The sequence below is a fragment of the Pogoniulus pusillus genome, chromosome 15, assembly GCF_015220805.1.
Source record: "Pogoniulus pusillus isolate bPogPus1 chromosome 15, bPogPus1.pri, whole genome shotgun sequence".
Classification (NCBI taxonomy): Eukaryota; Metazoa; Chordata; class Aves; order Piciformes; family Lybiidae; genus Pogoniulus; species Pogoniulus pusillus.
In genome coordinates, this window is record NC_087278.1 from 16281249 (window position 1) to 16295161 (window position 13913).

The 13913-nt window shown below is 43.7% G+C and overlaps 1 protein-coding gene and 1 long non-coding RNA gene across 4 annotated transcripts in view; one reads left to right on the top strand and one right to left on the bottom strand.

Moving 5' to 3' along the window:
• Positions 1-902: 902 nt before the first annotated feature.
• LOC135181968 (uncharacterized) lies at positions 903-3297 on the bottom strand. The gene is made up of 2 exons (XR_010305028.1): positions 2805-3297; positions 903-2119 (listed from the first exon to the last, which is right to left on the bottom strand). It is a non-coding gene; the product is annotated as an uncharacterized LOC135181968 (long non-coding RNA).
• Positions 2455-13913, top strand: part of DGKI (diacylglycerol kinase iota) — a 238706-nt gene continuing 227247 nt past the window's right edge. For all 3 annotated transcript variants that reach the window (XM_064155536.1, XM_064155533.1, XM_064155535.1), the window contains exon 1: positions 2455-2828. In XM_064155536.1, coding sequence (XP_064011606.1) covers positions 2638-2828 — 191 coding nt within the window. In that variant the 5' untranslated portion in view covers positions 2455-2637. The remainder of the gene's footprint in view (positions 2829-13913) is intronic.

The following is a 13913-nucleotide window of genomic DNA, read 5'->3' on the forward strand; positions in this document are numbered from 1 at the left end:
TGGTCCAGTCATGGCAGGAACCTGTCCTGTCAGGCACTCTATCAGGAGCTCTTTTTCAAGGTGGGAAGTCTCATGATGGGAACTCTCAAGGCAGTAACCCTCAAGGCAGATACCTTTTCCCATTCTCCCTTTCTCTATTTATCCTTTTCTAGACAAAGTGTCCATTTACCATTTTATACTGGCCGTGAAAACCCAGCCAACCACCAGCCTGACTCCAGTGCAGGCTTCCACATGGGTCAGCACACATGTTGAAAGGCACCTTTTGCTGTTCCCCCTTCAAGCCCACAGGGCAAGGGGGGGAAAGCCGTTTTTGCACTTCTCCCATTCAAACCCAAAGAGGGGAAGGGAGAAGAAAGGAATTTGGGGACAACCCAGGAAAAGGAGCTTCCCACCTATTGAAGCTTGTCAGATCTCCCAGATGAGCAGGGTAATCACCCCAGAGGTGATGCGAGGTGCTCCTCCTAACCCAACAAGCCAGCCCTTGGTATTAAGAAATGCTTTTGCCAGTATGAGGATTGCAAAACACACTAAAAATCTTTCTTTTTTTTTTTTTTTTGATTTTCATTCTTTCCCTCCTGATCCAGCCATATGTCTGCAGCCACATCTTGAAGCAAACATGATGCTCTGACGAAGTGCTGCTGTTGCTGCCTTTCTCAAACCACAGGAATTGACAGCTCCGCCACAGGTGTAATTGTGTAAGCAGAGCTTTACTTCAGCAGCCTCAGATTCTCTCATAATTGCTCACATTCAGAGAAAAGCCTAGGAAGTTGATTTAGCACTTCAACTTGCAAATGAGTCATGCAAATTACAGCAGTCAGAGGGAAAACAGGTAATCCCAGAGCACAGTGTAATTGTGATCATGTGGGCAAAATGGTTATTGACAAGCAGGAGCTACCCTAGAGTTTATGCTGGAGGAAGACGTGGCTCAGTGGTGTGGATGTTTGCTAGAGGTGGGAGTAGGAAATTCTGATTAGCTCTTAGGCTTTGCTCCAGATGCTCTAGGTGAGGTGGAGCAATTAGCTGGGGCAGTGGCCACAGAGCTGTTCTCATGTAGACTAAAGGCTAAAAGAATAAAGCTGTGAGATGATGCATACTGTTCTGCTCTCCAAGTGCAAGATTAATTTGCAGTTAAAGTATTTTTTTGCAGATGCCATTGACATCTTGTCACAGCAGCAGAACATAGGTTTTTCACCACCACCCAAACCTCTAAGATACTATTGATGAGAGAGGAGCTTGTGGCACTACTCCTCATCCTTGAAGCTGGCTCTTGGGTTAGGTCTAAACTAGTCTTTGACAGTTCCATCTCAAAATGATTTTGTTTCTTTCTGAAAAAAATACTTCACCAGGGGACTTCCCACTGAAGTCCTCTCTCTCCATGGGAAAGGTACCACTGGCTTCAGTAGAGCTTCATGCTGGTTTGTAGATCTTGCTGCACAAAGCTCATATCAGGATCCAGACCTTCTTTTACCAGTTTTGTGTTATAGCTTAGGTTTTGCTTCAAATAAGCCATGTATTACATTGCTTAATTATGCCTTTTTTTAATGTGCTTGCTAAGTAATTCTGAGATTTGGAGGACAAAAAGGTCAATACGTGTTGGGGGAAGCATTTGTGCCTGTAGATAACACACACATTGCTTATGCTTGGGGGCAGAATGTATTTTTGAAAGCTGGTGAAACTTGTAAAAGGTGTGGTACAATGATGCGCTTCTCATTCTTTGCCACTGCCAATCAGGGACAGGAAAACATCAACTGTTTGTCTTGGAGAGCCTGTCATGTTGAGGCTGAGGTGAAAGATGTGTACACAGTCTGTTTTGAGTGTGGAGAATCAGAATCGTTAAAGAGGGTTGAAGGAATCGGGTGTAAAGAATATCTCGGCAGTCCTAAAGGTGACTGATGTCCAAGATTTTACAACGTTTGCTGTACTTTTTAATCTTATTGTTAGTTTAAGCTTGTGTGCTTAAATAGCCCCATGCTGACGCCTCTCTGCAAAGTATTCCTTAGTCTTCCCGGAATGAGCAGAAGTGGAGAATGAAGGGGGAGGACAATGCATTATACTCGGGAGCACCCATTACAAGGCACCTCTCTGGAGCTGGGAGCGTTGATTCTGAGCACATCGACGCCTGAGAGAAAAATTAAGGCGATTAAAGCGTGGGGGGTGTAAGCAAACGAGGACGGCACCTAATGCTGTGGGGCACTTGAGTTCGTGTCCGAGGGGGTTTGTAACGTGACGCTGGGAAGGAAAGGGGCGCGGTCGGGGCCAGAACCGGACCCCTAGCCCCTGCAAGCCGGTATGCCCAGCTTCGCCGCTGCCCCCAACCCCGGCCAGCCCCAAAGACACTTTGGGAGGGGGCGTGGCGAGACAGGGCGTGGCGGCGCGTGCGGCGCGGCGATTGGCGGGCGGCAGGGGGGACGTGGCGGGAGGCGTGGCGGCCGGGAGTTTCCCACAATGCCCCGCTGCAGTGCGGCCGCCGATGGATGCTGCGCGGCCGCGCTGCCATTTGCAGCCGCCGCGGCTCGCAGCGCGCCCTGCAGCCCCGGGAGCTGCGGCTCCCCGGCTACCGCCGCCCCTCTGCGCTTGCAGCCGTTGGCTGTCCCCCGCCTACCTCCTCCTCCTTTTCGGTCCTATTGCCCCTCCGCAATGAACCCTCCCACCACAGCCGGCGGGGAGGAGACGGGGGCGGCGGGTGGCGGCGGCTGCCGGGGGGCCGAGGGTGGTGGGGAGGCGGCGGGCACCGCCGGAGTCCCGGGGGAGCCGGGGCTGTCTGCGTCGGAGGAATCGCTGGAGGAGAAGCTGCGGACCCTTACCTTCAGGAAGCAGGTGTCCTACAGGTGGGTACCAGGCGGGTGGGGTCGGCTCCGGGCACCCTCGTTGCCCTTCTTGGGGACATCTGCCGAGAATGGGGCGCCCGCGAGTGGGAAGGTGACGGGCAGGGTCCGGCGGCGGTGTGGCCGGTAAAGCGGCGTGAGGCAGCACTCTGGAGACCGACGGGAGCTTTTTTCTTAATCCCGAAGCTTAAAAGAGCCTCCTGGTATTCTGTTAAGCCAGTGACCTGCGTCCAGCCCCGCCGACGCCGTCAGATTTGCGGTGCTCCGCCGGTGCGGCAGCGCCCGGGGAGATAGTGAGGAGGACGGTGTACGTGGGTGAACTTCAGAGTTACTTAGGGAGGGAGTCGAGGTTCTTGCCTGGCTGCCGGTGAAATAGGTGTCTCTTTACGTTTTGCCCTTTGCAATAAAGACGCGGCCGCCCGTGTTCCTGGCGCCTCCGAACGCTCACAAAAGAGGTCGGAAAAGTCTTCCTGATGGGTTTGTGTTTGGGAAGTCTCAGGGAACACAGGTGTTCTCTTCTTGCCCAGTCAGTCGTTGCGTAAGCCCCAGCGGCTAGCAAGACGGACAGGGGCCGTTGTGCCCGACATCCCCACGCATGACTGTGAACAGGCCAGCCACCGAGATGTCATAGGACGTGGTACAGCCAAAGCAGGACATTACTCTGATCACTAGGGTCCTGCATTTTTACGGCTGTGCAGTTATCTTGTATCTTTGATGTAAAATAAACGAGCCTCTCTTTCTATAAAGACACCTGTATCAAAAGGCTTCTGCTGCGGCTTCTCTGATATTTTGTTGCCACCTGGAAGCTGTTAATGGTCAGCATCTGCTGAAAGTAGTTGCTCTCCGAGGAGCTTCATGACAAAAAGTTCTTGAGTCTTACCTAATTTTGGCTGCCTCTGGCTGCAATGCCCCAACAAAGGCAGCAAACTAACAGTAACTAGTATTGTAGTGTGCTTAGAGATGAGCTGTGTCAACTAGGATGATAGAAAATACAGAGCTGCTACTTGTCTCTTCAAGTGAAGAGGGACTCCAGGTATGGGTAAAGGAGCTAAAGAAGACATGGAGATACTTCTAAAAATATGCTGTCAATTTACAGCTGAGGTAACTTAGTAGTGATTCTAGTCTCTGCACGTGGTAAACATTACAATTAATGTAATTAAACACTCCTCATAGCTGAAGTTTTATGTAAGACTTCATGTATGCATAGAGACTTCCTAATAAGCGCTGATGATCTTGCTGGTGAATGTGAAGTTTGGGATGACTCATAATAAGGCAAGTGGTGCTTTTGCATCTCTACACTCATGGTTTTCCTCCCAGGTGTCATTTAGGGGCAAGTTGTATATTGTAAGTAAAGGAAGATTCTGTAGGTAAGCTGTTGAAGTACCTGTTAATGAGAGGTTTGCTAATGTGTCCACTCTCGGTGTGGAAAGCATGGGTCTTGCAATAAATCTTGTAGGTGCTCAGGCTACACACTCTGACTTGTATTTCATTAGTTTGCCATCATCCTGCTTCAGGGGCAGATATTAAGATCTGTTTATAATGTCCTATTCTCTAGATTTTCTACAAGTGTGTTAAAGACATGGGCATGCTTGAAGTTTGCCCCACACTGGATATTTGTAATGGTTTCACAATAAATACTTATAGAAGGAAATATTGCATTCTTTTCTCTTCCTCCTCCAGCTAGGCAAGTGTACAGCAAGTCCTGAACTTTTGGTTATAAAAGCCTTTTCTTAAGTATCTCTTGATGCATGTTACTCACGGTACTTGACTTAGGATATGGGCAATAAAGTACATTTTCTTTGCATCCTTGTATTGATTCTTCTGAAGCTGGTTTCCTACGAATAATGTGAACACCATCATTTGTCCATAATGAAAACAGCTAGTGTAGACAGAGTAGAAGACTTCCACAAAGGACCTCCACTGAGATCTTCACACCCTGCATCCCTGTAAGCTCCTTAAATTGCTACTGTTTCTCTCAGTAAATTATGGTTCTAAAACGTAAATGACTGTATTCTATATAGGGAAACTTATTTATGTTGGCAGTTGGACTGCCTTATCCACTAGGACAACAGAAGTTATCCAGGGGTTCATACAGACTTTCAAACAGGTCATATGGGATTCTCTGTGTAGGTGCACTACACTGACATACACCCATGCATTTGCATTTACATGTGCAGGAGAAACACTAGCAGTTGGAACTTGCTTAAAATAATAAAGATTTATGGAAATGTCTATAAAAAATTCTGTCAGTAGCAACTGAAGGAGTGAAACAGGTGGCTAAAAGTCAAAGTAGCATTGTAAGAGGGGGGGAATTTTTCTTCTTTGTACAAAGTTGACTTTAACCGTTCCATGTTATGAAGTTATGGTTTATTTCAATCTGGCTTAAAGTCCAAGTCCTGTCTTTTTCTTCTCCTTTCAATTTTTTTTTGTTGTTGTTGATAAACAGCAACTGTTTTCATTATAATACAGATCTATTTAGCTAATGACAGCTGTTGCATGCAAACAACTTGTTAGTTTCTCTACAATTTTATAAAACTTATGAGTAACATAGTTCAGAGAAACATTCTGTAGTGATGCAGCTACTGGCTTACAGTGCTGGAACTGCTGTATTAAATATGTACTGATGATGTGTACTAAATTTCAATGTAGGCATGTTTGTCCTCCGTATTAAAGCGATGATCTTGGAGGTCTCTTCCAACCTGGTTGATTCTATGATTCTATCAGGAGGAAAAAAATGTTTCAATAACTCAGCTGTTTCTGTAAAAAACTCCCTTGACCATGTCATGTTCTTGGCCATACCCACCCTATACTTGACATTCATAAAGCTTGTTGTCTTTCATTCCATTATGAGTAAATGTTTGCTGCTTGTTTTCTTTCTGGTAATATGCTGTAATTATGTATACACACACAGTGGGGATACGCCACTTATCCCTGCTTGTGTATGAGCTAATGGATTTAAAGTGTGTCTGGTTCTGTGTATGCATGCTGCCAACACACATCTCTTAAGTGGATCTTAACTTGCAGTCAAGGCACCTGCCCTGCCTGCTGTAATGGGGAGTGCTGCCACTGGAGCTCAGGTGGTGCGGTGGGTACTGCTGGTCCTGCTGACGGTGCGTGTCCGACGATGGTGGGAAGGGGCTGCCATCACCAAGGTTATCTATCAGAGCTGGTCCCTGTGCGAGCTGAATGAAAGCCTCTCTTTTCAGTTTCATGTGCTTGCTTAAATGAAGCCAGCTAACTTCACAGTTGAATGCTAACGTCAGAATGCCAACAGCTAAGCAGCAGTAGTTTTTAGGGCTTTATTTTTCACCCTATGAATATGGAATTAAACATGTTAAAGACTTTTTGACATTTCTGCTTAAAGTCTGAACTATGGGCTCATAAAATAGGGAAAAAAATCATGATAGTACCAAAAGCTCAGTTTCCCATCCCAATGAGCACAAACTGGCAACTTTATGGAGGGGGAGGAGGGAAAAGGCAGCTAATTGAATATGTACCACTCTGAGAGAAATGTTCTTTACAGGCTGGGTCTTAGAATAATATTTGTCCCATGTCTAGATGTAGCAGAACATTTACAAAACGTTGTGGGTATTTTTTTCTTGCTTTTTGATTTTTATTGTTTTGTCACTATGAAGTTTTGTGAGGAACCTTGTGGTCTCTTTTAGCTGAAGTAGAGATTAAGGTAAATTTCCCGAAGTAATTGCTGAAATAAAGAGAATTTTGGATTATATTAAAGAGATGATCAATAAGAACATTTCCACAACAACAACAAAAAAAACCCTATAGCAAGCCTTGAAAATACAGCTCTATCTGGAAGGCGTCCTGCAGGTGTTTGCAGCTGTTAAAACTTATCTGAAATGTTGTCTTGCAGTTTAATTAAGCTTACAGAAATAGTCAAAGGTGTAAAAACCAAAACCAACAATGACAACCCCACCCCAAAACAACAACAAAAACCCAACCCAAACCCAAGCAAAATCCAGACAAAAGCATCCAAACCCAAACAAAAACTCTCCCCCAAAGCTCAAAACCAAGCAAACAAAACCCTTAGAAAACCAAAATAATCAACATAAAGGCCATCTGAATTATCAGTGCCTTCATTTGATTTTTGAGTTAGCATCTTGTTAATTATTATTTAGAAAATTACTGGCTTTGGAAATAAAAGTACAGTTGTAAATTTTAATGGCTGTCTTGTGAAAGTTCAAGTGGCATTTGGCAAACTTGTCACTAGGAAACTGTTTATCTAGAGAAATGTAATTTCATATTGACCAAGTGGAGGAGTCCTGCCTGGTGCAGGGTGTTGCTGGCTTTAGAGTTCCTTCTTGTGTGTGGCTTGGGGACTTCCAGAAACAGGGCCAGAACAAAGCATTTCAGAGGTCTGCTCTGTTAATGGGCAGCAGGTAGAAGCTTGGCTGTTGTATTTTGGCTTTGGCTAAGGTGCTTGCCTGAGCAGGAAACACCACATTTCAATTTTATTAATGGAAGTGGCTGGAAGCACTGGTTCCCTTAATTCAGTGTGTCCATTGACCATCCAGTTCAACTCAGAAATGTTACTGTCTAAGATAGGCAGTTTGAGTTTCCTTGGCTGATGTTTTACTCCCACTTGCTTAATGCATCTGTTTGGAATGTGTCTTACGTGCAAGCAGGAGCCAAGAACCAAGCTGGCCTCTCCTTCTGCATTATCAGCAATAACTGCTTGTCTATCGAGGCAAAAACTATCTGGAGTTTTAGCTAGAGTATGCTTTGTAAGTGCATTTGGAGGGGGAAAAGTAATGGCAGAGAAATCCTGGGAAATCCCTGATCACAGAAACCTCACTGCTGTTGATGAGCATCTAAGTAGATGAAGCTTTCAGTCAAAACAAAAATTGAAGGAGAGGGAACATCTTTTTTCTTCATTTATTTACAGACATGGTAGAGATCATAAAATACACATCACTTCTCTGTAAATATTAAGTAGAGACAGGATGGTAGAGGTGTCTCCTATTACTAGGATTTAATTATTTTATGAAATATGACAGCATTTACTAGTGTACTGTGAAGCATTATAAATAATTAGAGCTGAATGATACTTGCAAAAAATGAAAATAACCAACAGGAGCCTTTGATCTTTTGTGTTGATTTCTTTTACTTAAGTTTCCTTGAATCTTAATACATCCTATTTCTATAAATGACCGAGCTTGTTCTTCATGAAAATGATGGCTGAGCTTTTATCTTCTACCAAATGCCAAGAGTATAATTCTGGATCTCTGGCCTAATCTCTTAAGATCTACCACCACCTGTCTTTAAGAGTTGTGGGCATGTACTGTACAGAGTTGTTACCACCCACTCGCATAGCTATGACTCAATTTACTTTGTTGTCCCAAACAACCACCACCATTTTATCATTTCTTCTCGAGCACATCACTGAATAAGCAAAAGTGCCTTAATAAAGCTTTTTCATTTATAAAGCTTTGAGGTGGAAGTTCTGTGTTGGAGTAAAGTGCAGAACAGAGCAGTCCAGAAAGAAGAATACTATAGGAATAGCAATTTGACATCTGAAGTTCCATCCTGACGTGGAGATGTAGCTGTATGTCTGGCCATCAATGTTTCTGGCCACAAAGTAGAATGACTGTTTTATGTTCTTCCTTCTGTGCCTGAGATTAGCAGCACTTTGTAAAAGACATGTTGTGGATAGTTACTTGGGGTAAAGCTGCCTGTGAGATGTGGTGGAATTAAGTTGCCTACTCAGAAGGAAATAAATGTATCATGCTTTGAAAGGGGAAGCCTCTAGGAGTGCGTAAAGCTGTTGTGTTGCACAGGCAACATGCAATAGCATGTGAAAAATCTCATCATGTAAAAAGTGCTGAATCATGTGCCACATAACTGATGGAATGGAAAACCACTTTTGTTCTGACAAGTCTTTTGTCATAAAGAAGCAGGTAGTGGATTCTTCTTGCCTTGGCCAATCATGGGGATGGTGGAAGGATTTGCTTTGAGCTTCACTTGGCTTGTGACAATATTTTTTTGTTTGGTGTGGTGGTGAAGTTAATTTGGTAAGTTGACCAAGATGCTGGGAAGCTGAGGTGTGTGTAAGAGTCTCTTCGGCTTTTTCTGTTTATGAGTAACCCAGCACAACCTTGGTGTGAGATACTGCCAACCAGCCAAAGGATTTCCTAGATATTAAGAAAGGAAGGGGGATGGAACACTGAAAAAAGTATTGGGCATGGGAGACTTGCAGCTTTGTGGGAACCTAGTCTCAGAACTGGTGATGAGGAACTTTGAATAAAATGGATATGGAAACTTGTAGTTCATTTTTGTGTTGCATTCTACAGAGTTGTGCTTAGATTGTTTGTATGTAAGAGTGATGCATTAGCTCAGTTTTGTTCTTAACCTGCATGTCCTGATGGTGATGGTTTTTATTTTTTGTGTGGTTTCTGAATGATTTGATCATTTGTTACTCTTAGCAGAGAAAAGCTGGGTGGGAATGGTGTGTGTGAATAAACGTGTGAGAATATAGTAAGAGAAGACTGTGTCTGTGCATATGTATGTTTATAGAGTCTGTAAGAGCCTCCATGTCAGTTAATGTTAGGTATTTGGTGTCTGTGTACAAGTGAGGTGACATCATGGTGAGTGACTTTCAGAGTAAAGGAGGGTATATGACAGGACATAGGCAGAAGGACTCTGCTGAGTGTTTTGCAGGTTGCAACTGTGTTGGAAAATCAGCTGTGCTTTCTACCAAATAATTGCTGGACATTGTGAGGGCTGAGGACAGTGTAGTGGGGTGGGGGTGTGTATTTGGAGCCTTAGTGTGTGCTCTGTATACATGCCCAGGAATGTAAAGAGAAAGGATGTCATCACGTTGCTAATTCTGATGTATGGTGTGTGGGTTTTCTCCCTGTATTTAACTGTCTTTTCTTCTGAGGTAATACATATTTATGTATATAAAATGTTAATGTGTTTGCTCATGGTGCAGTCCTTTGCCAAGAGCTGAGTCCAAGGGTTGCAGGCCCATCTGAAGCTACCATATTTCTCTGGTTTCACTTGTCAGTTCTGGCTATATCACACTTTTTATTTCTCTCTTCCTGCTTCTCTGTGTGGATGTGCTGGCTTGTGGATATAAGTGCTTCCCTGGTGCCTCTGTTAGGCTGGGCCTCTGAATTCTCCCATAACCCTCTTGAAGCACTGAGAAACTGGTAAGACTGTCACTGCTGCGCTTGCAACCCACTTTATGTTGCCAGCAGGAAAGTTGATAGCATCTCAGCTGGCTTGTAAAGGATTTTTTCTTTTCATCTCTGGAAACCTGATTTTTGTTTTGCCTAAAAATTCAGAGAGAATGTAGTTGGTGAAGATGAAGATGTGTGTGCAGCCCTCACACTAGCACCACCTGATCTAATGTGCTGATTGCCCCCTGCCAGAAGTTAGCTGTGATCCTGTAAAAACTTCCCTGTTCAGCTGTTACCAAATATAGCAAGAACGACTGCAGTTAGGAAAGTGAGGTTTTCACCATACATTTCTCTCAAATTGTTTCTGTAACAAAAGGCCTCAGCTTCCCTCTCTCAGTCTGAAGAGATCTACAAATTGAGTAGGAGACAGTGTAGTGTCAAGGAAGAGGATTGTTTTCTTTGTTTAATTAGAGACGAAAATGTGATGTGCAGGTCCGAGCCTTGCATTAAAAGAAAGTCTACAGATTGTCCATGATACCTCATCTCAGCTTTTTCTGCCTGTGAATCTCTAATTTTTAAGTGACAATACCTGCTGAATGCACAAGTGTAGGATTCCATTATTTGTAAATCCATTTTAAGTAATGGAGACAACAGATCAAGTAATTTATTTAAAGTAGTAGATGGGAGTCTGTGTCACAAAGTGGGAACAGATCCTCAGCCCTAGTTTTAACAGCAAGGTCTCTCACCTAGACTAAAAGGAGAGGAAATCAGGAAAGTATTGGAACTGAAACTTTCAGAGAAATCTTGGAAGTTGGGGAAAAGGCAGAGCACAGCTGCATATGAATATTATATTTTGATCTTGTTTGGAGTAAAATATAACCAAGTTTTATCTCTGAATTATTTGTGCATTGAGTAAATGGAAGAGTTTATTTTTAAAGAGCTTTGGTAGCTTGAGGCTGCCACAGGTCATTGTTGTTCTGGTCTCAGCACCTCCAGCTAAATTACTGAAATGGCTCAGCATAAAGGTAGGTAAGGAGTTAGAAGTGAAGAGAAAGATTTATTAACTATTACACCCTCTGCAAAGTTAGCTGAGCCTATCTGTACTCGAAGATTGAGCTTCATATTTCCCAGATGCTCTCTGCACTGCTTTTTTGAGGAAGGCTGCTGAAATGCTTAGGCTAGAAAAAATGCTCATTACCAATGAGGTCCTGAGCCTTTTGGTCCTGGATTACCCTTCACACACCGTCCTGAATAGCATCATCAGAATCTCCTTCCATTTAACAACTTTGAGAAAGCTTGGCTAACTTAAAAAATTACAGTTCACAATGGGAAGGTGCTGTTTTATCAGCTGTTTCATCTAGGGTTTTTTTGGTTTGTGTGTGGTGGGTGGTTTGTTTGGTTTTTGTGGGTTTTTTTTTTGGGGGGGGGAGGGGGTGGTGTTATGGCTTCCAATTCCACTTAGAAAGCTTTCCAGCTCATTGGCCCTACAGAATACTTAACACTAATCCCGGTTATCATAGACAAATGACCATGTAGTAGGAGGGAAGGGAGGTTTCTAACTGTACTTGCATTTGAGGCAAACTTAATGCGTTGTTGCTACTGCTGTGTGCCTTTATGGACAAACACGAGACAGGATAAGGTGTAAGATGCTACTTTGAGACTGCTGATAAGACATGCCATCAGTGATGAATTTACTCACCAGCAGCGAGGGATGGTGACACTGGCTGCCCTATAGCCTCAGCTAAGTCATAGTTGCATTGCAGAGATAAATAATGATGGTTTTGGCTGTCTGACTGAAGGTAAGAGCTCTTGAAGAGGGTCCCTCTTGAATGTGGATAGTGGGAATGTGGTGGGTGAATACCTTGTCTTGTTTTTTGTTATTCTCTTTGAATAGATACAAAGTTCTGCATTCCTCCCTTGCTGTTTCTAAGGGATGTGTGTTTACTGTGCAGGTCTCGAGTACCTCTTGTTATGATGATACGACACATGAGCGGTTAGGGGTTTGACCTGATGCTTTTTATGGAAAGAGAGAAAGAAATTCTCATATTTCATACAGAAGCACCATGCTTATGTAGAACTCACTTCAGTACTTCTAATTTCACTAATTTAGAAATATTTTGGAACAGTAACATTTGTTTCAGTGTTTCTAATTTCTTTCAAACGTTCCATGATTGGCTTTTCATAAAAAGAACAAAGCCCCTAACAGCCAGATTAGATTTCTTCTAAATTGTATGATTCATCAGGAAACTTGACCCACTGGGGAACATTTTCCAAGTGGGGCAGGGATTAAAGTTTGGTTGCATAGATTCATCAAAGATGAGGAGTTGAACATCTTAGAATCCCTCTGTGCTCTGAAACTACTCCCTGATGCTGTGTACTATGCAGGAGATAGGACTGCCTGTTATGCTCTGAGAGGTGCCATGGGGTTTCTGGGCACCACAGGAGAGGGTGAGGAGGCAAAATGTCTTTGAAGCCTGTTAGCATTAAAAGATGATGAGAAAATACCATACTGCCATCACTTTATTTTATTATGTTGTTAATGAGTTTCCTCTAGGGATGGTAATGGGGTAGTTCTTATGCTTTTATCCAATTAGTGAATGATCCCAGGAGTATTCCTTTTGTTGTGAAAACACATCAAGTTTCATCCTACAGGTTCTCTGAAGGTAATGAAATGCCATGTGTAGGTGCATGCTAGGCCAGGTATTTGTTGAGGGAGCTGGGGTTGTGCAGCCTGGAGAAGAGGAGGCTCAGGGGTGACCTCATTGCTGTCTACAACTACCTGAAAGGAGGCTGTAGCCAGGTGGGGGTTGGTCTCTTCTCCCAGACAACCAGCAACAGAACAAGGGGACACAGTCTCAAGTTGTGCCGGGGTAGGTATAGGTTGGATGTTAGGAGGAAGTTCTTCCCAGAGAGCGTGATTGGCATTGGAATGGGCTGCCCAGGGAGGTGGTGGAGTCATCGTCCCTGGAGGTGTTCAAAAACAGACTGGCTGAGGCACTTAGTGCCATGGTCTAGTTGACTGGCTAGGGCTGGGTGCTAGGTTGGCCTGGATGATCTTGGAGGTCTCTTCCAACCTGGTTGATTCTATGATTTTGACCTGATTTATGATTTCAAGATGATGCCTTAGAGAGCAATGGACTCCTGTGAAAGTAAATGAAGTGCCAAAGATTTGAATAAGTGTCATTGTGAGTTTTGAGGTTTGTTTTTCCCACCTCCAAGGCCAATGTGGTCTTGAAAGCCCAGTGCTGCGTCTTTGACTCCTTGCTATCAAGATGATTAGGATAAGCTGCTTCCTGTAGTATTGGAGGTTTTAAAGCCCTACCATGATATACTATGTTGCAGCGCCTGAAAAGTGGTAAAACATGTACATAGCCTCTCTCTTTAGATTCAGTTGCATGTTATTTTTTGTCTTCTCCCTGTCACTGTAATGCAAAAAGAAGGCATCAGCTGATGTCTCTTTTTGACTTTTCCTCCATTTTTTCAGCTGTTGAAGGCACACTGAAAGGTGCTTGACAAACCCTGCTAATACATAGCAAACAGTACTGGTGCAGACTCCCAGTGGTTCAGTTGAAGGGTAGTGTTGTGATGCTTGTGCAGAGTCTGTTTTGGCCTTGTGAATCTTGATTCAGCCAGGATGGCAAACAGCAAAACAATGCTTTTAATTTCCCTGAGTGTGTGGGCCATAGCATCATCTGATAAATGTGCTTTGATCCAGAGAGAACAGCAAAATTACTGAGTGCTGGGTTGTTGGTCTCTGTCTTGTCAGCTCCTAGTTTCTCTTCTTTCAGCAGATAGTGGGAGGGATGACTAATATTGGCTGTGATGCTGGGGCAGTTATCAGCTGGACCAAGATCAACGTAGCTGTTAAAAAGCTCCCTCAGAAAGCTTACATGTCACATTTAGGAACTGCTAACTGGATAGTTTTTAGATGAATGATTTAGGAGTGACA